The sequence below is a fragment of the Annulohypoxylon maeteangense genome (genome assembly GCF_022496945.1).
Source record: "Annulohypoxylon maeteangense strain CBS 123835 unplaced genomic scaffold GGS22scaffold_3, whole genome shotgun sequence".
Lineage (NCBI taxonomy): Eukaryota > Fungi > Ascomycota > Sordariomycetes > Xylariales > Hypoxylaceae > Annulohypoxylon > Annulohypoxylon maeteangense.
Window position 1 is genome coordinate 1,055,333 of NW_025953250.1, and position 22,164 is coordinate 1,077,496.

Here is a 22,164-nt window from a genome sequence, read left to right on the forward strand (position 1 = left end):
AGGCAGCCGCATTCGTTCTCATTGGCTCTTTGCGTGCCTTCGGAGAGTTTTTGGAAGGTTTAAGGCACAGCCACTGTGTAGGACTGCTGTACAAATACAGCTGGTATATTTTTCACGTCTCACAATGTACCCCCACCATTTCTTCCCATCGCTTATGTATCAATGAGCTCGCGATTCCAAAAACACCTTACATCCATTACCTTGCAAACCCCAGAAAGGCTGAAGAAAGGTTATTTGGCATGGTCTTGGACTCCTGTATATATTGCGTAAGAGGAGGAGGCTTAGTTTCTTGTATATCATCCTAATTACAGAATACATACGAAGTACATTCGCTTTCATCTTTTGTTTCATATTTCCCTATCGTCTAGTCGTTTACGCCTTCGAAGCATATTCATCTGTTTAGTGGTCAGCTTACATGGCGCGATAAAACTCTGTACGGCACGGATCCGTCAGCAGATGCCGGCCTTCAATTCGAGTCGATATCACTCCGTAGAACCTCTTCCGTCCCGGGGTGAACCCGCAAGAAAGAATCGTGTACGCCGACAATGGCTTTCTTGCGACAGACCTGGACCTTGACGGCCAAGAATCTCAAGATCGTCGTCCTCCGCCATTCTCTTGCGACTCTCGTCAGAGCATTCGTCCTTCCCATTCTACTCGCAGCCTTCCTTACATTTGCGCGAAACCTATTTGTACCTCCGGCTGTGTATGGAATTGGCGACCCTCACGCTATTAGGTCGCTACGAGATGGACTTTCTGCGGCAGCCAGTACGGAACGAAATACGGTAGCCTTCGTGAATAATGGCTTGGCGGGCGGCGATATCGATCGCGTCATCGATACACTTTCAGATACAGTAGTCGGCGCTGGGAAGAATGCATCGAAGTTGTCGCAAATGTCCGAGTTGTCTTATGCGTGCCGAAGCTCTCTACGTGGTGTCTCACCTTGCTATGGCGCCGTTATCTTCTACTCCTCTCCCCGCGAAGGAGAGGGAGGTATATGGAATTATACCTTAAGAGCAGACGGCGCATTAGGCGCTAAGATTGATGCGACACGAGACGATAATGGCGGCCAGGTCTATTCTCTACCGCTGCAACGAGCTGTTGATGCCGCCATTTCCGGTCTCTCCGATGCCGTGGTCGGTACGGTTCGACTCCCGGATACCACGGAAGAGTATCCATTCACCCCCGAAACTCAAGAGGAGCGAGCAGCAAGGATTCGACGCAATTACCAGTCGTCATTGACAAATTTCTTGGCCGTATCTTTTTTCATTGTCGTCATCGGAGTTTGTTACCATATGACAGGTCATATGGCTACCGAGAGAGAGATAGGCATGTCTCAATTGCTAGATGCCATGATGCCTACCAAGTATCGATGGCAAGCCCAAGTCGCAAGACTACTGTCGTACCACATTGCATTCACCGTAGTATACCTTCCAGGTTGGGTAATTGGGTCGATCATCATCGCGCGCGGAGTCTGGGCGAATACAAGTGTCGCCATCGTACTCATCTACTTTATCCTTACCGGACTTGCACTAGCATCGCTTTCTATCTTAGGCGCTGCGTTTTTCAAAAGATCGCAACTATCGGGTGTGGTGACGGTGATAGCGTACATTCTGCTAGCAATCCTTGCTCAGACGCTGACATCGCCTAGTACTGCTACAGTTACCGCTCTCAGTTTACTTTTCGTATGTATTTTTCACTTATCCATTTCCCATTGTCAAATCTTACCAGTCGACATTTTTTAGTCGGATTCACTATGTTTTCAAAACATTTCTTTTCCCATAACACACTCACCTCTTTCTAAGCAAAGTAGACACTAATGATTTTTAACCCGTATAGACGCCTTGCAACTTTGTTTGGTTTATGACTTTTATCGCAAGATGGGAAAGGTATTCATTCCCGGCGGACCTAATCCGTACACCACCAGAAAATCCATGGAACTTGCCCGGTATTGTTTTCTGGGTATTCCTAATTCTTCAGATTTTTATCTACCCCGTCATTGGCGCTTACTTAGAACGCGTTCTTCATGGCACAACCACAAAGGGCCGTACAATTCTTCAAGGCCAAACCTCCGACACGGCACCTCCCGATGCTGTTCGTCTTGAACGATTTACGAAGATTTACTATCCCAACCCCCTAAATCGACTACTTCCTTTTAGTTCGACGCCAAAGGAACCTGTCGTAGCTGTAGACAAGTTAACACTCACCGCGAGAAGGGGGCAAATCTTAGCTTTACTCGGCGCTAATGGTAGCGGAAAGAGTACTACGCTGGATTCAATCGCTGGTATAAGTAAATTAACTAGTGGTGATATTACAATTGACGGTACAGGCGGCTTAGGTATCGCACCGCAGAAAAATGTGTTATGGGACGAATTAACGGTCGAAGAGCACATTAGAGTCTTCAATAGACTGAAATCCCCCAACAATACGGCGTCTACGAAAGAGATCCGCGATTTAGTGGAAGCTGTAGATCTTGGACCAAAGGTGAAGGCCATGTCTAAAACTTTGTCCGGCGGCCAAAAAAGAAAGTTGCAGCTTGGAATGATGTTGACTGGTGGAAGCGCTGTCTGCTGTGTTGACGAAGTCTCTTCCGGAATCGACCCGTTGTCTCGACGCAAAATTTGGGATATTCTCTTAGCTGAACGTGGCAGGCGAACAATCATTCTCACAACTCACTTTCTTGACGAGGCCGATCTTCTTGCGGATCATATTGCCATCCTCTCCAAGGGAACTCTTCGGGCTCAAGGATCTTCTGTCGAACTTAAGGATAGACTTGGTGCCGGTTATCGGGTTCATGTCTTCAACGCGAGAGAGATCAAAAACCCTCCAGAAATTGAGAACGTAACTCGTAAGATAGGGTTCGACGTGATCAGTTACATTGCTCCATCTTCTAGCCTTGCTGCAGATGTAATACGCTCTCTTGAAGCTGCAGGAATCCACGACTATAAGTTCTCCAATCCGACGATCGAGGATGTTTTCCTTCAAGTGGCCGAAGAAGTCAGAGGGGAAAGTGGTGCCAAGTCGCCACAAACGTCATCGTCTACCGAAGGTGGTAATGACAATCAAGCCAATTCCGAGGAAATCGGAGCTAGCGAACTTGAGAAGGACGGGCTAGAGCTACTATCCGGGCAACCTATTGGGTACATGAGACAGATCGTGGTGTTATTCATGAAGCGATGCACTGTCTTCAAGACGAATTGGTTTCCTTACGTTGCAGCCTTCCTGATCCCGATTATAGCGGCGGCTCTAACATCTCTCTACGTTACGGATCAACACCCGGTTGGTTGCAATCCGGCTAGTCAAAGCTCGGCCGACACATCGGATACTTCGAATCTCTATGACAATCTATTCTTAGTTGCTGGTCCGTCTTCACAATTTAACAATGCAACCATTGAAAGACTTTTCGCTCCCACACTACGGGGTATAAGCCCAAGCCAGAATCAGAGCCAAGTTCAGGGCCTTACCGGATCGAATAATGCAACACAATCTGGATATGCAGCCGCAGCCGCGTTCCTCGAGAGTCTACATCTTGTCAATTCTCTAGACGAATTTAATACATTCATCGAACAGAGACGAAAAGATGTTAAGCCTGCTGGGTGGTGGCTTGGAGATACTAATTCTCTACCTACTATTGCATACGAAGCAGATGCTGGGGATGTTTACACATCGGTTTTCGGTCAGAATGCCTTGGACATCATGTTAACCAATACCAGTATTGCCGCGAATTATGCACCCTTCGATACTCCTTGGGCACCATCGACTGGAGATTCTCTTCAGTTGCTTATCTACTTTTGTCTAGCTCTTTCCATCTATCCCGCTTTCTTCGGCCTCTACCCGAATATCGAGAGGCGACGGAACGTCCGTGGATTGCAATATTCGAATGGAGTCCGCTCTCTTCCGCTCTGGGTTTCTTATACAGGATTCGACTTTGCAATCGTCCTCGTTTCCTCTGCGCTTGCCGTCGCCGCATTCGCTGCGTCATCCGATGTTTGGTACCATGTTGATTATCTATTCCTCATTTTCATATTATATGGATTGGCATCGATCTTGTTCTCATACGTCATTTCCCTCTTTTGTGGTAACCAGTTGTCGACATATGCCTTTTCAGCAGCTGGCCAGGCAGTTGGATTTCTGATTTATTTGATTGCATACTTATGCGTTATCACATATGCGCCAGTTCAGTCTATCGACAGTTCTATACTCGTCGCGCACTTTGTTATTTCAGCATTTATACCCATTGGTTCAGTTGTTCGAACTATGTTCATTACTCTCAATCTATTTTCTGTAACATGCGACGGAGACCAGATACAACCCAGACCAGGCGCGTTGACTGCCTATGGAGGACCGATTCTTTACTTGATTATACAGTCACTACTCCTGTTTGGATTCTTATTATGGCACGATAGCGGATCAGGCAGTAGCCTTTTGAGCCGCTTTACCAAAAAACCCGCCCCTACCTCCGATGATCCAGCCGTTTCAGACGAAGAGGTAGCGAACGAACTTGTACGCGTAACAAGCACGCCACAAGAAAGCGACGGTCTTCGTGTATTGCATTTGACCAAGTCGTTCGGCAAAAACACTGCTGTCGATAACGTTACCTTCGGCGTTCAGCACAGCGAAGTCTTCGCCCTATTAGGACCCAATGGTGCCGGCAAGTCCACAACCATCTCTCTCATCCGAGGCGACATCCAACCTAGCCGGAACGGCGGCGACGTCCTCGTCGAAAACACATCCGTCAACCGAAGACGCGCCGAGGCTCGCGCCCATCTAGGCGTATGTCCTCAATTCGACGCCATCGATAACATGACCGTGCTCGAACACCTGCGCTTCTACGCGCGCATTCGTGGCATCCCAGACATTGAACACAATGTGCGCGCCGTCCTCCGCGCCGTCGGCCTCGAAGCCTTCTCAACCCGTATGGCGCACGCGCTCTCGGGCGGCAACAAGCGCAAACTTAGTCTCGGTATCGCACTAATGGGAAACCCCAGCGTCGTCCTCCTCGACGAACCGTCTTCGGGTCTCGACGCTGCCGCAAAGCGCATCATGTGGCGTACCCTACACTCCATCGTCCCTGGACGCTCGATCCTGCTCACGACGCACAGCATGGAGGAAGCGGACGCGCTAGCGAACCGCGCCGGTATCATCGCGAAAAGAATGCTCGCGATGGGGAGTACGGAGAATCTAAGGCAGAGATTCGGCGATGCGTTGCATGTGCATTTGGTCAGCAAGACGGCGCCGCATTCGACGACGGAGGAGATGGGCAGGATTCGGGAGTGGGTTTTAAGCAGGTGGCCTGATGCGGAGGTGGAGGCGAAGACGTATCATGGACAGATGCGGTTTTCGGTGCCTGCTGCTGCTGTAGTTGGACATGAAGATGCGGATGATAGTGGGAATGAGGAGAGTGGTGGGAGGAGCGGGAGCGCGGTTGGTCAGCTTATCGTTATCCTAGAGGAGCACAAAGAGGAGCTGGGGATTGAGCATTACTCGTGCACGCCGACGACGTTGGATCAGGTGTTCTTGACGATTGTAGGGAAGCATAATGTTCAGGAGGAGGGGTATAACGAGAAGAAGAAGAGTTGGTGGAGTTGGAGGTAGGGGTTGAAGTGAAGTGTGGCGCATATAAACAGCATTGAAGATATAAAGGCATTTGGTCACTAACTATTATATCATATTGCATAGGATGGGGTAAGGGGGGTAGGTTATAGAGCATACGATAGAGCTAGTCTACTAGGGCTAGGTTTACCTGTACCATAGGGTGTGATACCTTGTACTATTATATTACAATACTTTGATTGAAGACCTTGAAGGATGCTTTGCCAATTCATGAAGTTGCCTAGTAGTTTAGAAGAGTAGGTCTATAAAAATTATAGGACACTACATGATGAGAAATTCATTCTGGCAGCATTGCTGAAAAGGTTACCTACTCAATCACCCGTAATGCTAATGAACCAATCGCAATCCCTAAACAATTTCGAGAACGCACTATGTTTGGACAGAAAAAAATAATAAAATAAAAAAGAAAGCGACGATCTCCAAATACATGAATGAATATGATAAATGTCGAAAAAGAAGGGCTTGACCGGGGATTGAACCCGGGACCTCTCGCAGGCTTGTACCATGTATTCATGATCCCAAAGCGAGAATCCTACCACTAGACCATCAAGCCCTGGATGATGAAACGTCGCTTTAAGGTGGACTATATTGCCAGTGTCAAATGCATTGCCGATCATTTGGTCTTGGCGAGACAGTGCGAAAACTGGAACTGGTTACCAATTCGGAATAGCTGCAGGCTTGTGATGTCCGGAGGTGGGGGCACATAATTAGTGGGGAGGGGGAGCTTGGGACGGATTGAAAAGGTTATTGTGCATTGGAAGAAATCATTTGATAATGGTTTGGGGAATAGGAGATCATTAAGTTGATGTAGATACAGTATTGAGTGGTATAGATTCCTCATATTGTATAGTCAAAATACAAAGTTACTTGGAATACGGATTTCCCATGTGATCCTCCAGCCAAGCAGCAGCCAATTCCTCCCCCTTGCTATCGAGCTCGAAACCACCCTTGCCTAACCCCACGTTCTGAAGCTGAACTCTCCTAGCAGCCTCTTCGTCCCAGCTGTCGCTTTCATCCCACCTAGAGCGTTCCTTCAGCTCGACCTTATCGATACTGCGACGCATCAAGCCGGCGAGATCTTCGGCTTGAGTCCTAAAATTGTTCTGTGCGATCTTCTTGCGCCTCTGCCGTCGCCTCCAAAGCGAGGGTGGCATCTGAGGGGGCGAGGAATGCAGTAGTAGCGCCTCGGGGATTTTTAACGTCGACTTCCTGGGTGGGAATATAAGCGTGCTTTTCCTCGGCGATTTCGTGGGCATGAATAGTTCCGGCGCATCGTCCGGTAGCAGGGCAAGATCTTCCGGAAGCAATTCCGCCGGTGAGAGAGCCGTTGAGTTGAAATCTGGCGGCACGAAAATTCCTGGTGTGTGGAAGAACAGGCAGGGACTCGCGAAGGGATCGAAGAGGTAACCGGGTTTTGTGAACAGTGCTTCCCTGTGCTGCTTCAGCTCTTGGAATTCGGGGTCCTCGGCTGGGTGGCCGAGAATCTCTTCGAGTATATTCCGCGATTGGTGCTGTGGCTTCTCATTGATTCGGTGGTCAGGGAGAAATGTAGTCCAGTTATATATCCCGTTGTAGGCGACACATCCTCGAATACCCATCCGCGCGTGGGGATGGGTTTCTGTAAGGGTTAACGATACTGCTAGTGAGGCGCCGAGATAAGAGCCGTAAACGTATATATCCCGACGTGTGTAGTTTGCTGGGCCGAGATTCTCTACGATCCACTCATACGCCCTTGCTGTGTCGTGGATGGGTGATGGCCAAGCGAGATGAGACATTTCATCCTCATCTTCATTCTCTGCTGGGTCCGTATCGGATTTTGAAGAATGTGTAGCTGTATCCTCGGAAGGGGGGTAGCCAACCCAACGGTAGTTTATTACTGCAGTTGGCCATCTCTGGATAAATCTTGGCAATTCTGCAGGCCTGTCTGAAAAGGCTGTTGAGTATGGTGGTAAATATATCAATAAAGGGCCTGGTGATGGCACTTTGGCAATGTTATGTAGACTGATCACTCATTTATAAATTAGAAATAAGAGCAGAAGAGTAGGATTGCGTATATATCTTATGGCTACTTACTCAATAGTAGCAAAGCCCGAAGAGCCGGTGCGAAAACTCACTCGCTCTACATTATTGACAGCGATGCTAAAGCATCTTAAGCCACTTAAGTTTCGGCCGCGAAGGCCTGAAAATACTGAACCTCTAGTCGGGATCCATCTTCTCATCTTCCCTCTACCGTAGGGCTTCCTCCTCACGAAGCATCGGTTCGAAATAAGTTATCGTATTAGGTAGAGAAAAGGAATAGTGAAAAATGAATCTCTATAAAACACGTGACTATATGCGATCATATATGTTAATAACAGAAGCCAAATATTGACGCGTCGAGCGATAAAAAATGAAGGTGGGATGGATTCGGATTGATTCATGAGATTGGCAGTATTAGAATTCTTTAGCGTCTTTAGTGATCTGGCTAGACCAATCATGTGGCATTCCACTAGGTCGTTACACCCCTGTCCTAGTAGATCGGACACTACGGTGCTCATTAGCTCCGCGATCCAATGCCAAGCGACGTCATGTCACATTAAATCTTCTATCGCCTGACCCTCCTTTGTATTTGTCTATCCTTCATATTTATATACACATTTTATATTCTGCTTCTTTATATCTCAACCATGGCAATCGAAGCCAAGACCTCTAATACTCTCTTGTATAATACTAATTAGCATCTTATTAAGCTATACGACTTTTAGACTAATTACCGAGGTAGAAAAGCAAGGGCATGGATCAGTTCGAAAGTCTTTGCCGACCTCTCCGCGATCCTATAATTCACTTTGGAACCTAAGTATGAACGGCTATTTATAAAATAGAGATGGATGATGCAGACCTCGGTAATAACATCGACGAACAAGCACAGGTCGTCGATGGCGTTCATCACGAAAAGGTCGCCCAACATGGCGCCATGGACGATCAGATATATCTTGATCCCAGGTGAGGCGCCAATGTTACCTATACTCACCGAATACTGCATCATGCTGACCAATTTGATACAATAGTCGTTGGTGGTTTGCTTCGGCCGCGTTCCCCATGATAGCTGGTACGCTTGGTCCGGTAGCTTCAGCTTTCAGTATATGCGCTCTTGTGAGAAATTGGAGACAGCATATTCTACCAGGATCCGATGTCACCAAAGCAGTATATGTTGAAGATCCACCATGGCTATTGGCTGTGAACGCCGTCCAGCTAGTAATCGCTTTGGTCGCCAACGTGTTCCTCTTACTGAACATGACCAAGAGAGTGCGATTCTCTATCGCCCAGCCCATTACCATAGCTGGCTGGTATATATCAGCAATCTGTCTCGTCGCTCTGTGCGCTACCGCAACCGGACCGCTAGAAATCCAACCTGAGATTGAATACGTCTGGTCTCAAGCCTTCTATTACGGCATGTACGCAGCTATCATCTATTTTATAGTCGCCTCTCTCATGGTTATCACTGTCTGGGGCGCAGAGAACGGCCACTATAGTAAGGATTTTGATTTGACGACTAGCCAGAGGACACTTATGCTTCAGACTATCCTCTTTCTAATGTACCTTCTTGTCGGCGCTTTGATCTTCTCCACGATCGAGGGTTGGAATTATCTCGATTCCGTATATTGGGCCGACGTCACGCTTTTCACCGTAGGGTTTGGCGAAATATCTCCTCAGACAAGACTTGGCCGCGGCCTTCTCGTTCCGTATGCTCTGATCGGTGTGATCAGCCTTGGTCTCGTGATTGGGTCTATTCGAAGTATGATCCTTGATCGCGGCAAACACAGACTCGACGCACGAATGTTAGAACGGCAGCGACGTCTATCGATTCGGCGCATGTTAAAGAAGGGAAACGCCGGTATGCTCAATCCAGTGGACGGTGAGGGCTTAGATGCGTCTTCAAGAGCTCATTGGACCGAATTCGAACGTCGACAGAAAGAATTCCAATTAATGCGAAAGATTCAACGGCAGGTACGTACGGAGGGATCCACATCTGGTCGCGGGATTTCCTAATCATATACTAACAGTGGGTAGTAAGTACCAATTCTTTGTTTGCATCTATGCTGTCTCCACAATAGGGGCTATAGATCATGGGGGCTTTAATAATCATCAACCCTTTTTGATATCTACCTAGGTCTCTCCAGATAGTAAAATTTACTACCTGGTAGTTAGAAACTAATATGTGGATAGAGCTTCAAAACGAGAGCGCTGGACTGCAATGGCAGTGTCTTCAACTACCTGGATATTGCTTTGGCTTGTAGGTGCTAAAATCTTCCAAGAATGTGAGGCCCCTTATCAAGGATGGTCTTATTTCGATGGCTTCTACTTTGCCTTCACGGCCTTGACGACGATTGGATATGGTGATCTCACCCCAGTGTCAAATTCAGCCAAGACTTTCTTCGTCTTTTGGTCTCTGCTTGCCCTACCTACGATGACCGTTCTTATATCGAATGCAGGGGACACTATCGTGAAAGGTGTAAAAGATGGCACCCTTATACTCGGAAATATCACGATTTTGCCAGGAGAGCATGGCTTTAAGAAGGAAATGAAACAAGTGTTAAAGAAACTATCGTGCGGGGTTTTGTTCATGGACACCGATATCGAAGAAACCGCTCCCGGATTCCTCGGAGCGGCCAACGAGCACACAGATCATGATGAGGATGAAGACGATGACGTAGGTGGCGAGGAAGATGACGATGACGATGAGGAAGAGAACGATCGTGGGCGTTCTTCCGATACGACCGAAGTAAATAACGCAGAAAGTACTCGTATAGCCGACAAGGACGCCGAGAAAGGAGAAGCAGAACCAGGACCAACATCGGTACCTACGATCCGTTTCGCGGACGAAGAATCACCACCAAAACCATCACCTACTGGAAACGAATCACGATCAAGATCGATATCCCACAGCCGAGCCCCCTCGATAGCTAGAGAGAGCCTACCGACCGAGCTCCCCAAAACCCGCGCCGAGTACCACCTCGTCCTGATCGACGAAATCTCGCGCGTGACTAAGCACCTCCGGCACTCGCCGCCGCGCGAGTACACTTTTAAGGAGTGGTGAGTAGCCCGGCCCCCCGATAGGTCCTACCCCTCAACGACCCCGCCACGCCACAAGGCGTCGACGTTTTTTTCCGCCTCCCGTAGAACGTCCTATGTACTATGTACCATATCATCCACAGCCTTCCACCCCATTCTAAACCAGGACGTACATACATATCTACATACGGGATAATCAAGGTAGTTTAGTTGATTAACCAGTCGGCGCTGCTAATACGATGGTATTTATCTAGGGCGTGGTATCTAAGACTCATAGGCGAAGACGAAGGCAACGCCGAAAACCACCGGCGGCCCGAGCGACGACCGCCTCACCCGCACGGTCAACACTCGCACTCCCACCTCCACCCACACCCCCACGTTCACCCTCACCTGCACCCCCGCGTCCGTCTCCACAGAGACATCAACCAGTCCTCCGAGAACAACAGCAGCAGCAGCGACGAGCAAGGGAACAGCGGTTCCGGCGCGGAAGACAAGCCGCCTAAGTGGAGCTGGGTCGGACACCGCAGTCCGCTGATGGACACCCGCGAGGAGGCGGAGTGGATCCTGGATAAGCTGGAGCAGAAGCTCAGGGAGGAGCTGCAGACTCTGGTGAAAGAGGAGGCGGGCCAGGACGCGTTAAGAGGGGTTGAGGAGGAGGAGCGGCAGAACGAGGAGAAGGTCCCGGGGCCGTTTCTGGGATCGCATTTGCGTGAGGGTGATTAGGACTGGTGTGTAGAGTAGGTAGGTAGGTAGGTAGGTAATTAAATATGCGATACCCCTAGTAATATACTAGTCCTAAGTCCTAAGTGTTAGTCTACGTCGGTGACATAGCACGGTTTAGGCCTCAAACACAACAGATACGCAGGTAGGTAAGGAGGCGGGTAGGTAAATGTAAATGAGCGTTTAATTCAGGGTTTGCCAATTTGTAATAAGCGGCGTAGCTACCCAGCTAGCCGATAAAGAGAACTGACCATGGGGTCATATCGTAGTTCCTCGTAAAAACCCCAACATCATCCTATCTAACCCCCCAGCCCATGTTTCTTCTCTGTTCAGGGGGGTGAAAAAAAAGGGAGTACAGATCCCCCAAAAATATATATATCTCAAGCCACAATAGCCGACCCCTACACTTTACTAGAACAGATTTCCACCCTTTTCTGTTCTCTTGTATTTTAAATTTTAACATAACAGTAAAAACGAAAACCGATTAAGATGTCGTTTTTTCGCGTCTCCGTCGCCTAAGATGCTTAGGTTAGATATGCTCGGGAAGATCAATGCCCTCCGTCCACCGAGTCCTATAAATTAAACGTCAGCATGAAATGAGACCTAACAACTACCGGCATCCGGACCCGTCCGGGAGTCTTCAGGGGTATAACTTACGCGGGTTGGAGTTGGTCCTTAGTCAGATGCAAATCTCCCCACTTTTCGGTATCATAGAACGGGCACATATCTCCACGAGTACAAGGCGCTCGAGGGCAGTGATGGGACAAATAGCAGTCGTAGTCGACGCAATATGGACCGGCCGGGCATAAGCTAGTTCGAGCTTTGTAGCGGTGAATGGCAAGTTCCGGTCCGGTTAACTCAGCGTCGTGGGTCTTGTCGCAACTGAGGCCCCACTTACAGCGACCCTTGAGGTAAAAGTCGTTACAGAAAACGGATGGCTTGATGGCCTGGAATTTCGCCTGGTAAGACGATTGCGCAGGGGTCCTAGGTGGATGCTGCGTGGGCGAATCAATACGGTAGTTATCCATATTATAAAATAAAACCCTTGGCTGTTTCTTTGGTTTGGGTGCTTTAACCGTGACATTTTGAAGGTCGTTGACACCGCCTGCCGTTGCGTAGCTGATCGAGGTACCGCCATTTCCAGAGCTAATTACACTCGACGTGCGAGGTGGCTGATTAGGTTGTTGCTCAGGTGTAGAAGAAGGTAGTATTGGCGACGATGTGCTAACAGACACCGGAGTAGATGTAGGTGCGGGAGATTGTCGTTGCTCTTGTATAGGCGAGACGACCATAGTCTGCTTCGGCGTAGGCTGCGTAGGCGGCGCAGGCTGCGTAGGCCGAGCAATCGGACCCGGTCCAGGAGAAGGCTGCACGGGTGAACGAGGTCTAGGAGGCATAGTCGGAAGAATATGCTTTGTCTCATTCCCCAAGGGTTCTGACCTAAAAACCTCATCGAAACGTAAGATAGGAAAGCCAAGAGACCTAAAACCAGGCTCGGCATGCGTAGTCTCTAGAAGCACGAGTCTATTATCGACGGCCCCCGTATAGTCGCGAAGATCGTGTAGATAACCATTATCATGACAACATCCAGCAAGGAATATTTTCTTGCACTGGATATTTCTGTAGTAGTGGTTAAGCATACCTAAAACCCACGTGAGCAACTTTGAAGGTAGAACGACGACATTATGATCAAGATCTTACGTCTAATCTTAGAGTCCGCGTTCTCTTTGCCTTTGCCGACATTAACGAAGTCAAATTCCGCACGACTGTTGGTGAAACGCTCTGCGAACAAGCGCATGTCGTCGTCATAATCAATAACTCGAGACAAGCGTAATGACTTAGACAAGTCCATCAGGTTTGCATAGACTCGAACAAGAATAGGAATGTCTTCCAGGTCGGCTCCTGTGTCTCTAAGACTCTCGCGGACAGCTTGCTTCAGTTTTATCGCAGCTCTCTCAGCCCCTGCAACGGGGTCACGCAGATATTCGTCTGCAAACTTAGCCCCATCGCCATCAATAAGCACAACCACGAATGAATCCTTATCCTATTGCAAGTATTAGCAAAAACAAGCACATCTCAGAGACCAGAAGGTGGGACGAACAAGCTGTTGCGCGAGTCTTCGCACTTCATTCTCAAGATTAATAGCCTTTGATTGGTAATTAGCCCGAGAAGTCTTTTGATCTTCTAGGTCTAGTTCGAGTTCATTAATCTTCTTAGCATCAGCCTCGACTCTTTCGAGGATATTCTAACGAGTCCGTGTTAGCAAACCGAGAAACCGTGGACGGGTCATACGGAGGTATGATATTAGCCATAAAAAGATGAGTAATTCCGATTGGATACGTACGTGGATGAAAGTTTGCCTCTCCTTATCAACTTGGAAATAATGATTAAGTCGACTTGATGCGTCTGCTGTAAAAGCAGTGGGATCTGACCCGTTTAACATCATTGAGGATCCCATGCGCCCTAAAGGTGGTGGCAATCCAACGTAGCGGTCGTATCTAAGAAAAAAAAAAAGGCGAGCCTCCAATTCGAGATGGGCGATCTTCAATTAGTGCTAGTTCAATTCACGATCTCGCGAATGGTTCTGATGAGATTTCAGCGTTAATGTAACAGCCCAAAATTGACAAGTGAGAGGTGAATGACAGGGACCCTAGGACGTCGGAAGAAATGCCGAGATCTTATGCTCAAGACTTGAAGAGTCAACCGGAGTCGAGACTAGGAGGAGCAAGAAAAAATAGCTCCCATTTATTTCACATGAAGCTTTATCGCAATTCAAACGTCGCCCGATTACGATTGCGATTGTGAGACGATTGAGATTGAGAAAACGATAAATGCTTCCCCGATTTTGCTGTCATATAAAAAAAGGTTGAGGTGTCGGTAGAACTTCCGAGCCCAAATGGAGCTCGCGATTTAGGTAATAGGGACTTGTGGAGATGGAGATGTGGAGTCAAACACGTGATGGGAGTCAAGAGAGTTCAGAAATACCCTTCGACGTAAGGGGCAGGGGCGGGGGCAGAACCGGAGAACGGAACATCTCATCCAACCAACCAGTATCCACCTATTTTCAGCAGCATATCCAGGTATCTATGTATCTACTATGTATGTATGTACAACACTCCCGAAATACATCATTTTCGCAAACCTGCCTCACACATCCAAGTTAATAGAGTATGACCGTCAGATTCATCAGGTAATTACGTACCTCCCATGATTGTTTCATTCGACTGGAGTCTTCTAATAAAACCAAGAATATTCGAAACCACTTTGAATTATCATACCAAGTACGTACCCCCTATTATTGAACCCCGACCCGAAGCGCCACGATGCGGTCTGTGTCACCACTATGTGCAGTTTCGTACTCCGCCAGTCCTAGATATTCGTAGTAAGAATAATTTCGTAAAGATACCTGTAAAATTCGCGCCTTTTAATTTTGTGGCAGATCTAAAGAAGCAAGACGGCAAGTAACGAATTTCTATTCCTTTCTTCCCCTCTCTCCTCTCTCTTCTACGCCACGCTTTTATATTGAATCATATACGACGGAGAATCAGCAATATGTAGCTCTTTTATTTGAGTCTTGTCAGCAATCGATCTATCTCGTATATAGCCATATGAGTGGACGGTTTCGTATTAGATACATCAATTACTTAACTGATGTTCTGTACGACATCTGTAAAGCTCACCCCCACACGCCTCATAGCAAACCGGCCAGCACTCAGATACTACTGTACCAGCCCGTATAATATGGATACCTATCATCCATCCATCAGCCCACCTTCTAGTGCATTCTCAGTAGTTTTGTCACCCCCACAGACTATCTGTTTTGCCCATTCAATTTGCGTCCAGTCGCTCTCCCCAATAGCGAGAACAACAAGACTCAGGCCGATTGCAGTCTTTGGGTCTCTTATCGGCTTACATACACAGCGACAAATTTTTGGCTCGGCACTCACATTTAGAAACGCCGAGCTGAGGCGATCTAGTTGACTACCAACTCTCCAGTTCGTGAGGACTCCCGCAGGGTATGGTAGTTGGTCCTTGAAAAGGTCGATGAATTGAAAGTGCTGTCTTCTTTGAAGGCTCTCTCGGTTCGAGTAATTGACTCTCGCGTACAATTCGAAGACTGCCTCTTGTCGATGGCCTAGGCAATGCGCAGCTTGGTTGACCATCTCTCCTATTCGAAAGCAAGTCCGCAACACAATGTCTGAGGACAACCCCGAGACTGTAGAACGATCGCGAATCTTTTCAGGAAAAGCGGGCCGAACAAACGGCTTCATAGGCATTCTTTCATTGATACGAAGGGTTTTCTCAATAGGTTTCTCCATATGAGTGGTTTTACCTGGTGGCGATGGGCGGACTGCATCTTGAGGACCCACATCCGACAAATCTTTCGGAATTGTATTCGTTATAGCATACACAGTATTCCAGTCGACGTCATCGTCAAGAAGATCCTCTTCGCCATTGTGAAGCCCCCCAGTCACGCTCATGGGCTGCGAACCTTTCGCTCTCTCGGAGGACGAAAAAGGTGATGAATGCTGTAAAGTCGGGTCATACTCAACAGCCGATCTAGAATCGCGATCCCATGCTTGGGTGACACTAGAGGGAGGTATATGTGTCTCTTGGACATTTCCCAGAGCCGTATCGAGAAGGCATGTCATATCTTCCTCCACCAGACCATCGTCTAGGGGGTATTCGTCTCTAAAATCAGTACAGCCGCCAATATTTGAACTACTTACCGTCAAACGGTGATTGCCCATTACGTCTGAATTGTTTGCTGAGTCGGCTACAGATTTATTATTGAGCCGGCCCTTTACTCCTTGTTGTCTCCGAGTAGGAAACGGAGTCAGTGGATCCACTACGGTCCATCCTTGCGGAAATTGGGAATCAGTGACTAAGTCATGACAATCGTCGTGATCTATAACTGTTTCTTCTGCAGGCTTGAAGAGAGAAACATTGTTGCCCACGCGTCTAGCTTTCGTGACTCTAAGGGTTTGGAAAGGGCTGGATGACGGTGTAGCAAGAAGAGGCAATTGGCGTCTAGAACGCTTCGCATCCCGAGTCTCTTCATGCGTCATTAAACCATGCTTAGAACCGTGGGTTTGACGTTTTGAAGTTGAACTTTCTGAAGAGCGAATGTGCGTCTGTTCATCGACAGCGAAGACCAGGTCGGAATGCATGGAGGAGTCAGTAGTTGTTTCGAACAGCGAAGACTCTCCGTCATTAATCGGCGTAAACATATTGCTAGGATGTGCTAAGGGAATGGGATCAAATTCTCCATCGCAAGAATCAAACTTTTGGATGAGCTCTCCTTGTGAAGCGAGGACTAGGCTTTCATCCTCGGTGTCTACAGTCTCCTGTGGTGGGTTTTTCGGGTGCGAACAGGATCGACTGTTTGGCTGATTGTAGTCTTGCATTATGAAGAAATCCAGGTTTCCGTTTCGAGAATTCCTAGCGTGAAACCATTCGCACGCAAATGAGGATATTCCATAGTGAGAAAGTAAGAAGATGGATGAAAGAGATTAGTATTCGCTTGCGGGTCTAATTGTATTTCAACTACTAGGTACTGTTTAGGCAATACTAGTAGCTAAAATAAGGTTGAAGCTACGTAAGATTGGGCGATTGAAGTATTTATAGATGTTCGAATAGGGAAGTTGCTCCCACGGCTCCTATAATAACTGGGAATTATCTTGAAGGCAGTTTCTAAAACAAGGAAGCCTCGATAGATCGATATTTCCGATGGGGGACCACGGGAGCCACTAGTTTAGGTAATTCATTTAAAAGAAGGGCGCCACCACTGTAACACGATTAATTATCTCACCCCGCCCCCAGTCAACAGCCGGCAATCAACAGTTTCCAACCTAATGCTCGAATTGACGTCGTCAGCTTGAGTCTCACAAACTGGCTTAATACCCATCTTACATATCTTACCTAAATCGCCGGCGGTACTTTCGTTCATCTCGTCCGAGTAATCTGTCGATCGAAATTCTATTCTTCTAGAATAAGTCAGATAGAGCCATCTTGCCAGGGCCGAATACAGCACACTAGTCATTGCATACTGCGAAGAGGCTCCGAAGTTCCCTGTTAAGGAAATCGAGTCAGCCCTAGGTTACGTGTAGGATCACAGGCGGATGATTCAGCTCTGATCTATTCACAGAAGCCTTGTCGAAACTAAAGGCTACGCCCCTTTCATATTCATTAGACCATCATAAGGCTTTGGCATTGTCACATATGATCGCGAACTTCTAAAAGCTCATTTAACGGCCTACGATTCTTCCAGGCCCCCAATCTTTTCGAATCTACTTACTTCTTTGACGTCAGAGCGCCATAACGTCATCCCAGCTAGGTGCCACCCGCGAACATGTTCTCTCAGGTGAGTTTCGCGCGCAAGCTTCAACGTCCTGGTTGATGTTAGACCACTGCGTTCCTATGCATTATAATAACTATTTTCATATCTACTCACTGAAGTTCATATCGATGCATTGCACTATAGAGCAGATCCCTTGTATTCATATAAGAGCAATATTAACATCTCCAATATTAGAAAAAACCATATTCGGCTGTTACGGTGACAGTTGAGCGCCTCACCAGCGAACAGTTTGAAGAGGATGACCTTAGTGGTATCCCCGACCTAGTCGAGGTTATCAAGCTGCAAGGTTCCGGTCCTGCAGAGGCTGCTCGTGCCCTGAGGAAGAAGTTGAAGTATGGTAGTGTCCATAGGCAGATACGGTCTCTTGTGCTTCTTGACGGTTTAATTCAGAATGCCGGTCCGCGCTTCCAGCGAACTTTTATTGACGAACCACTTCTTGAACGCTTACGAGTTTGCGGTACTTCGGATCTATCAGATCCTGATGTCAAGAAGAAGTGCTCCGAGTTATTTAGAAGTTGGGCTTCTGAATACAAGAGTACCCCGGGCCTTGAAAGAATTGCCATGCTATATAGGGTAAGGGAGCTCCTTTTGGATAAGGGACCATAAGATCTAATTAAACTACCTAGGAACTCCCACGACGTAAACAAGTTGTCACTCAAGCACAATCTAAAGTCCTTCGCGAAACAGAGGATCCTTTCCGCGATTCTGAAGAAGAGGCTGAAGGGCGTCGAAGCCCTCGATCTGTAGCTTCCTCTTCGGTACAGTCTACCCCAACTGCCCCGTCGCTCGGTCACGTCAAGTCGCCATCAAGCTCTAGTTTCTTCTCTACTTCCTCTAAGGATAAGAAGAAGAAGGACAAGGGAAAGAAGAAGCATAAGGCCTTTAATCTTGAAGCCGAGAAGGATGCAATGAAGGTTGCAGTTGCGGAGTCTTCGATTGCTGCCACAAACCTCATGAATTCTCTCCAGAGCATAAATCGAGAACAAGAACGGATCTCAGAAAACCCCGTTGTCTTGGACCGGTTCGAAATTTGCAAAAAGCTGAGAAGGAGAATATTGCGCTATGTAGGTTTGCAACGGATGATACCTATGGTCGTTCACTTACCTTGGTAGATTCACCATGTTGAAGATGAGTCATGGCTTGGTGGTCTCCTCCATGCCAATGATGAACTTGTCGTCGCCCTTATGACATATGAGCAGCTGGACCGATCGATCGACGCTGATAGTGATTCCGAGGACGAGTTAGCCGAGCAAGCGCACCTTTATAGGAGTAAGCTAATTATTACCTGAGATTTCTATATTTTCTTATTGCTTACAAATGCTAGTGGCGACGGAGAAACACCAACAGTCAATGTCGCCTCCTACAAGCCCTGTTTCAGAGATGGCTCAACTAAGTATAAATCCAAGCAACCCGCCCAGGCCTGTACCGCCCCCGCGACCATCTGCCGCATCCAAACCATCAATTTCGTTGCACACAATTCCCGAACCAGATTCAGAAGAGGACGAAGATGAAAATGACCCCTTCGCGGATAGGAATGCAGTCATAACACCAAGGGTAGAAAGCGGCGAACCTCGATGGTAGTTACCATTGAACCCGGTCCTGGTGTGAAGTTACGTACTGGCCAGGCCATTTATTGATTGTTCCTATGGAGGGTTTTATCATGTAACGGCGGATTACGAAGATACCTTGTTTTAGTTGAAGATTCAGTTAATCCATTTTCTAACCCCTATCATTGGGATATCCCAGACAACCGATGTTTACGTCGCCTCATGTAAATGGATTCTTGAGATCCAGGTCATGACATACCTAGGTATGGAAAGTCTTGTTAGGCCCTTCTTTCGCATTACTCTTCATCTGTAGCGTTTCGTTTAAGATATCATGATCACGTCTATAACGAATTGAACTCATTTATATGCTAGCCCTTAAGGTCCCATGTCGTTCAGAATGGGCTATGCTCAGTTAAGATCAAATTATAGCCCGACATGTCATCTCATCTCTACATGATATCCCGGTTCCGATAGCCTGCCTCATAAGGATATATTACTTCTCCTGGCTGAATTGATCGTAATACTGAATCGCAAGGGATGTCACTCTCGTTTAGGTGGGTCAATCATAGGATAGGTATTAAGTTCTTCGAGCATCAATGAGTTTGCTCGTCAATCAACCAATCTGAGCGAGCTCGACATCGGAAGTCGTTCGAGGGAACACTGGAGTGAATCGTGTCGTTATTGCGCTTCTAAATATCTTACCTCTTCATTCCCTATCAGCATTGCAACCTTCATTACTTCATCTCACGATTATCTCTTGGCAGGGGTTGGCTATCATGCAAGATGTCGGTAGGGAGGGGCTAATGTTATATTTCTTCCGCCTTGAGCGCTGTGATATTTGTTGACATATTCAATCTTCGGATCATACCCGATGTTCATCAGAGATCTAGAAGTCATGAAAAGGCCCTTCACTGCATCCTACGTTTGTAAAATGTGATGTTCCCCTCTTCCGTCGTTAATCGAGATCTTATCGTGCCATCACATAGTAGTATGCGGGTACTGGATTAGCAATGAACCCAGTCCTAAGAGAATACCAAGTATATAACAATGTGTAGGTATCTAATTATTTGCTTCGCGGATAACTCTAAGTAGAAAATGAGTGCACCATCCGGTTAAGGGTCTTATCTAATAAACTCTTGTAACCCCCTGAGGTGGTATGATACATTAACGATAGTCACGCGTTTTAATAACAGAAGGTAGCAATTAACAACTTAAATACAATGCTATATCCTTATAGTAGCAACTCCTATTTGTATATGCTCAGGCAATTCAATATACTTCCACTACATACGCACATGGCACATACATCAATGGTCTATTCGATCCCGCCCGACCTTTCACTCCTGCCTAAGTACCAATCCCTTAGTTCCATCGCTATTTTTTTAAACTCATGATTCCTCTCACGCGGTTCTTATATCTCGTATTCGAGATGGTTAGACTTGACAAATCAATCGTGTAGATCTCTCAAACCTCTCCAATAAACCGGGCGGATTGAGCAGAATGCGGAGATGTCAAAGTTAGGAGAGTGAATCAGCCTTGCAACTAACCGGCCATACGCCATATTTATGACGGAAAGTCCTTTCGCGGGGATGAAAGCAGCCAGCGAAAGGCCCTATTATCTCAGCAGAGACGTCCCCTCATCCGGGAGCGCGGTTGGGAGCAAGCCTACCTGTCTAAATACCTACGTTCGTCAGTTTCTAGTTGACTTGGGGAGAAACCGGGAGCTAGCGAAACCTTAGCATCATAGGTCGGTCTGTGTAGATCTGGGGATGGCTAGTGACCCTCCCTCAAGAACCAAAGATGTCGTCAACGTATATACAATCTATTGTTCTAGCATCTGGAACTGTTTTCTAGCGTCTCGCCCATCCTGTCGGTATTGAAAACCGGCCACGAGGGATCGTCCATACTGATTATACATAGCGCGTAGCTAGACTGGAATCACTGGACCCCTATGCCATCATCGCGAAGAGAGGCCTCCACCCACGGGGAAATCTAGATTAGCATCGGCGCTATTAGTCAAGAAGCACGACTCTCCGTCACGGTAGAAAAGAGATCTACGGCCTAGCCTCGCGCATATGTAAGTAGTTTCACGATCCGACCAGATCCCAACTCAGCCCCGGCGTGCCGGAGACCCAACCACGAACGCCAGGACCGGTGGGCGCGGGCGAAAGATCGCGTAATGCATCTACGTAGTCAGCTGACGGCGCGAGAGGTAGCTCGCGAACTCTGCCCGCTAGGAGGGTGGTCCAGAGGGGTCCACGAACGAGGCTGGAATGCTGTAGCCCTGTCTAGTCGCTGTAGTTGTAGGTGTATGTATCTTCCCAGAGTTTTGGTTCGGGGGCTAGAGATCCGCTCTAACGCGGCTCGAAACTCAATCAGAAGGGCTGCGAGGTAGCGTTCATCTAGATACTAAGTAGGTAGGCTACTAAAATAAAAAATAATAAAAAATAAATATTTCGATAAATTCGAAATAATTAAGCTCGAATAAAAAACGTACCCGCGAGGAAATATGGAATAAAAGTCTCTATGGCGGTTTAGAGTTTTCTTTGGGTTCCGTGCCCATGGGGTGACTACGTTGGCAATGGGTTTAGAGTTACGGAAACACGTGAGGATGAATATGCTATGATCTTTGATACCCGGCTGGCCTAGTCTTACTTTGATGGGTGTTCCCTTCAGCCGTACGCGGTGAGTCTTTGGTAATCTTGGGATTTCACATGAAGCTTTCTTACATACATACCTAGTATACATATAAGGCTATCATGTTACCCAGAGCGAAGTACCTGAAAAATGCAATGGACTTGTCAGTTCTCACCTACACTAGTGCTCTCCTGTAGGTATTACATAACGGGGTAACGCTCGTCGTTGGAATCCATT

At 47.4% G+C, this 22,164-nt stretch overlaps 6 protein-coding genes and 1 non-coding gene across 7 annotated transcripts; 3 read left to right on the forward strand and 4 right to left on the reverse strand.

Moving 5' to 3' along the window:
• Positions 1-81: 81 nt before the first annotated feature.
• On the forward strand, positions 82-5,794 carry GGS22DRAFT_154787 (P-loop containing nucleoside triphosphate hydrolase protein). Its single transcript, XM_047960102.1, has 2 exons — positions 82-1,682; positions 1,837-5,794. Exons 1-2 carry the CDS (start codon positions 546-548, stop codon positions 5,590-5,592), a joined length of 4,893 nt encoding a protein of 1,630 aa, XP_047821837.1. The 5' UTR covers positions 82-545; the 3' UTR covers positions 5,593-5,794.
• A 274-nt stretch (positions 5,795-6,068) lies between these two features.
• On the reverse strand, positions 6,069-6,163 carry GGS22DRAFT_t31. The gene has a single exon. It is a non-coding gene; the product is annotated as a tRNA-Pro (tRNA).
• Positions 6,164-6,393: 230 nt separating this feature from the next.
• GGS22DRAFT_154788 (uncharacterized protein) lies at positions 6,394-8,010 on the reverse strand. Its single transcript, XM_047960103.1, has 2 exons — positions 7,684-8,010; positions 6,394-7,611 (listed from the first exon to the last, which is right to left on the reverse strand). Exons 1-2 carry the CDS (start codon positions 7,827-7,829, stop codon positions 6,474-6,476), a joined length of 1,284 nt encoding a protein of 427 aa, XP_047821838.1. The 5' UTR covers positions 7,830-8,010; the 3' UTR covers positions 6,394-6,473.
• Positions 8,011-8,243: 233 nt separating this feature from the next.
• Positions 8,244-11,496, forward strand: GGS22DRAFT_154793 (voltage-gated potassium channel). Its single transcript, XM_047960104.1, has 4 exons — positions 8,244-8,592; positions 8,658-9,596; positions 9,817-10,683; positions 10,917-11,496. The coding sequence occupies exons 1-4, from the start codon at positions 8,474-8,476 to the stop codon at positions 11,383-11,385; spliced, it is 2,394 nt and encodes a 797-aa protein (XP_047821839.1). The 5' UTR covers positions 8,244-8,473; the 3' UTR covers positions 11,386-11,496.
• A 52-nt stretch (positions 11,497-11,548) lies between these two features.
• Positions 11,549-14,327, reverse strand: GGS22DRAFT_154795 (uncharacterized protein). Its single transcript, XM_047960105.1, has 5 exons — positions 13,727-14,327; positions 13,484-13,627; positions 13,084-13,426; positions 12,040-13,024; positions 11,549-11,954 (listed from the first exon to the last, which is right to left on the reverse strand). The coding sequence occupies exons 1-5, from the start codon at positions 13,838-13,840 to the stop codon at positions 11,912-11,914; spliced, it is 1,629 nt and encodes a 542-aa protein (XP_047821840.1). The 5' UTR covers positions 13,841-14,327; the 3' UTR covers positions 11,549-11,911.
• A 477-nt stretch (positions 14,328-14,804) lies between these two features.
• Positions 14,805-17,105, reverse strand: GGS22DRAFT_154797 (uncharacterized protein). Its single transcript, XM_047960106.1, has one exon. The coding sequence runs from the start codon at positions 16,788-16,790 to the stop codon at positions 15,135-15,137; it is 1,656 nt and encodes a 551-aa protein (XP_047821841.1). The 5' UTR covers positions 16,791-17,105; the 3' UTR covers positions 14,805-15,134.
• Positions 17,106-17,206: 101 nt separating this feature from the next.
• On the forward strand, positions 17,207-19,661 carry GGS22DRAFT_154798 (uncharacterized protein). Its single transcript, XM_047960107.1, has 5 exons — positions 17,207-17,746; positions 17,918-18,316; positions 18,370-18,807; positions 18,856-19,012; positions 19,068-19,661. The coding sequence occupies exons 1-5, from the start codon at positions 17,735-17,737 to the stop codon at positions 19,322-19,324; spliced, it is 1,263 nt and encodes a 420-aa protein (XP_047821842.1). The 5' UTR covers positions 17,207-17,734; the 3' UTR covers positions 19,325-19,661.
• The last annotated feature ends 2,503 nt before the right edge of the window (positions 19,662-22,164 follow it).

Coding starts and splice junctions, on each gene's coding strand:
- GGS22DRAFT_154788 (XM_047960103.1), bottom strand. CDS start 7,829: ATGAGAAGATGGATCCCGACTAGAGGTTCAGTATTTTCAGGCCTTCGC. Junction 7,612..7,683: donor TCGGGCTTTGCTACTATTGA/GTAAGTAGCCAT, acceptor ATGAGTGATCAG/TCTACATAACATTGCCAAAG.
- GGS22DRAFT_154798 (XM_047960107.1), top strand. Junction 18,808..18,855: donor GAAGGAGAATATTGCGCTAT/GTAGGTTTGCAA, acceptor TTACCTTGGTAG/ATTCACCATGTTGAAGATGA. Junction 19,013..19,067: donor GCAAGCGCACCTTTATAGGA/GTAAGCTAATTA, acceptor TACAAATGCTAG/TGGCGACGGAGAAACACCAA.
- GGS22DRAFT_154797 (XM_047960106.1), bottom strand. CDS start 16,790: ATGCAAGACTACAATCAGCCAAACAGTCGATCCTGTTCGCACCCGAAA.
- GGS22DRAFT_154795 (XM_047960105.1), bottom strand. CDS start 13,840: ATGGGATCCTCAATGATGTTAAACGGGTCAGATCCCACTGCTTTTACA. Junction 13,025..13,083: donor CGCGGACTCTAAGATTAGAC/GTAAGATCTTGA, acceptor CGTGGGTTTTAG/GTATGCTTAACCACTACTAC. Junction 11,955..12,039: donor AAGGACCAACTCCAACCCGC/GTAAGTTATACC, acceptor TTTAATTTATAG/GACTCGGTGGACGGAGGGCA.
- GGS22DRAFT_154793 (XM_047960104.1), top strand. CDS start 8,474: ATGGATGATGCAGACCTCGGTAATAACATCGACGAACAAGCACAGGTC. Junction 9,597..9,816: donor ATGCGAAAGATTCAACGGCA/GGTACGTACGGA, acceptor ATATGTGGATAG/AGCTTCAAAACGAGAGCGCT. Junction 10,684..10,916: donor GAGTACACTTTTAAGGAGTG/GTGAGTAGCCCG, acceptor GTATTTATCTAG/GGCGTGGTATCTAAGACTCA.
- GGS22DRAFT_154787 (XM_047960102.1), top strand. CDS start 546: ATGGCTTTCTTGCGACAGACCTGGACCTTGACGGCCAAGAATCTCAAG. Junction 1,683..1,836: donor CCGCTCTCAGTTTACTTTTC/GTATGTATTTTT, acceptor TAACCCGTATAG/ACGCCTTGCAACTTTGTTTG.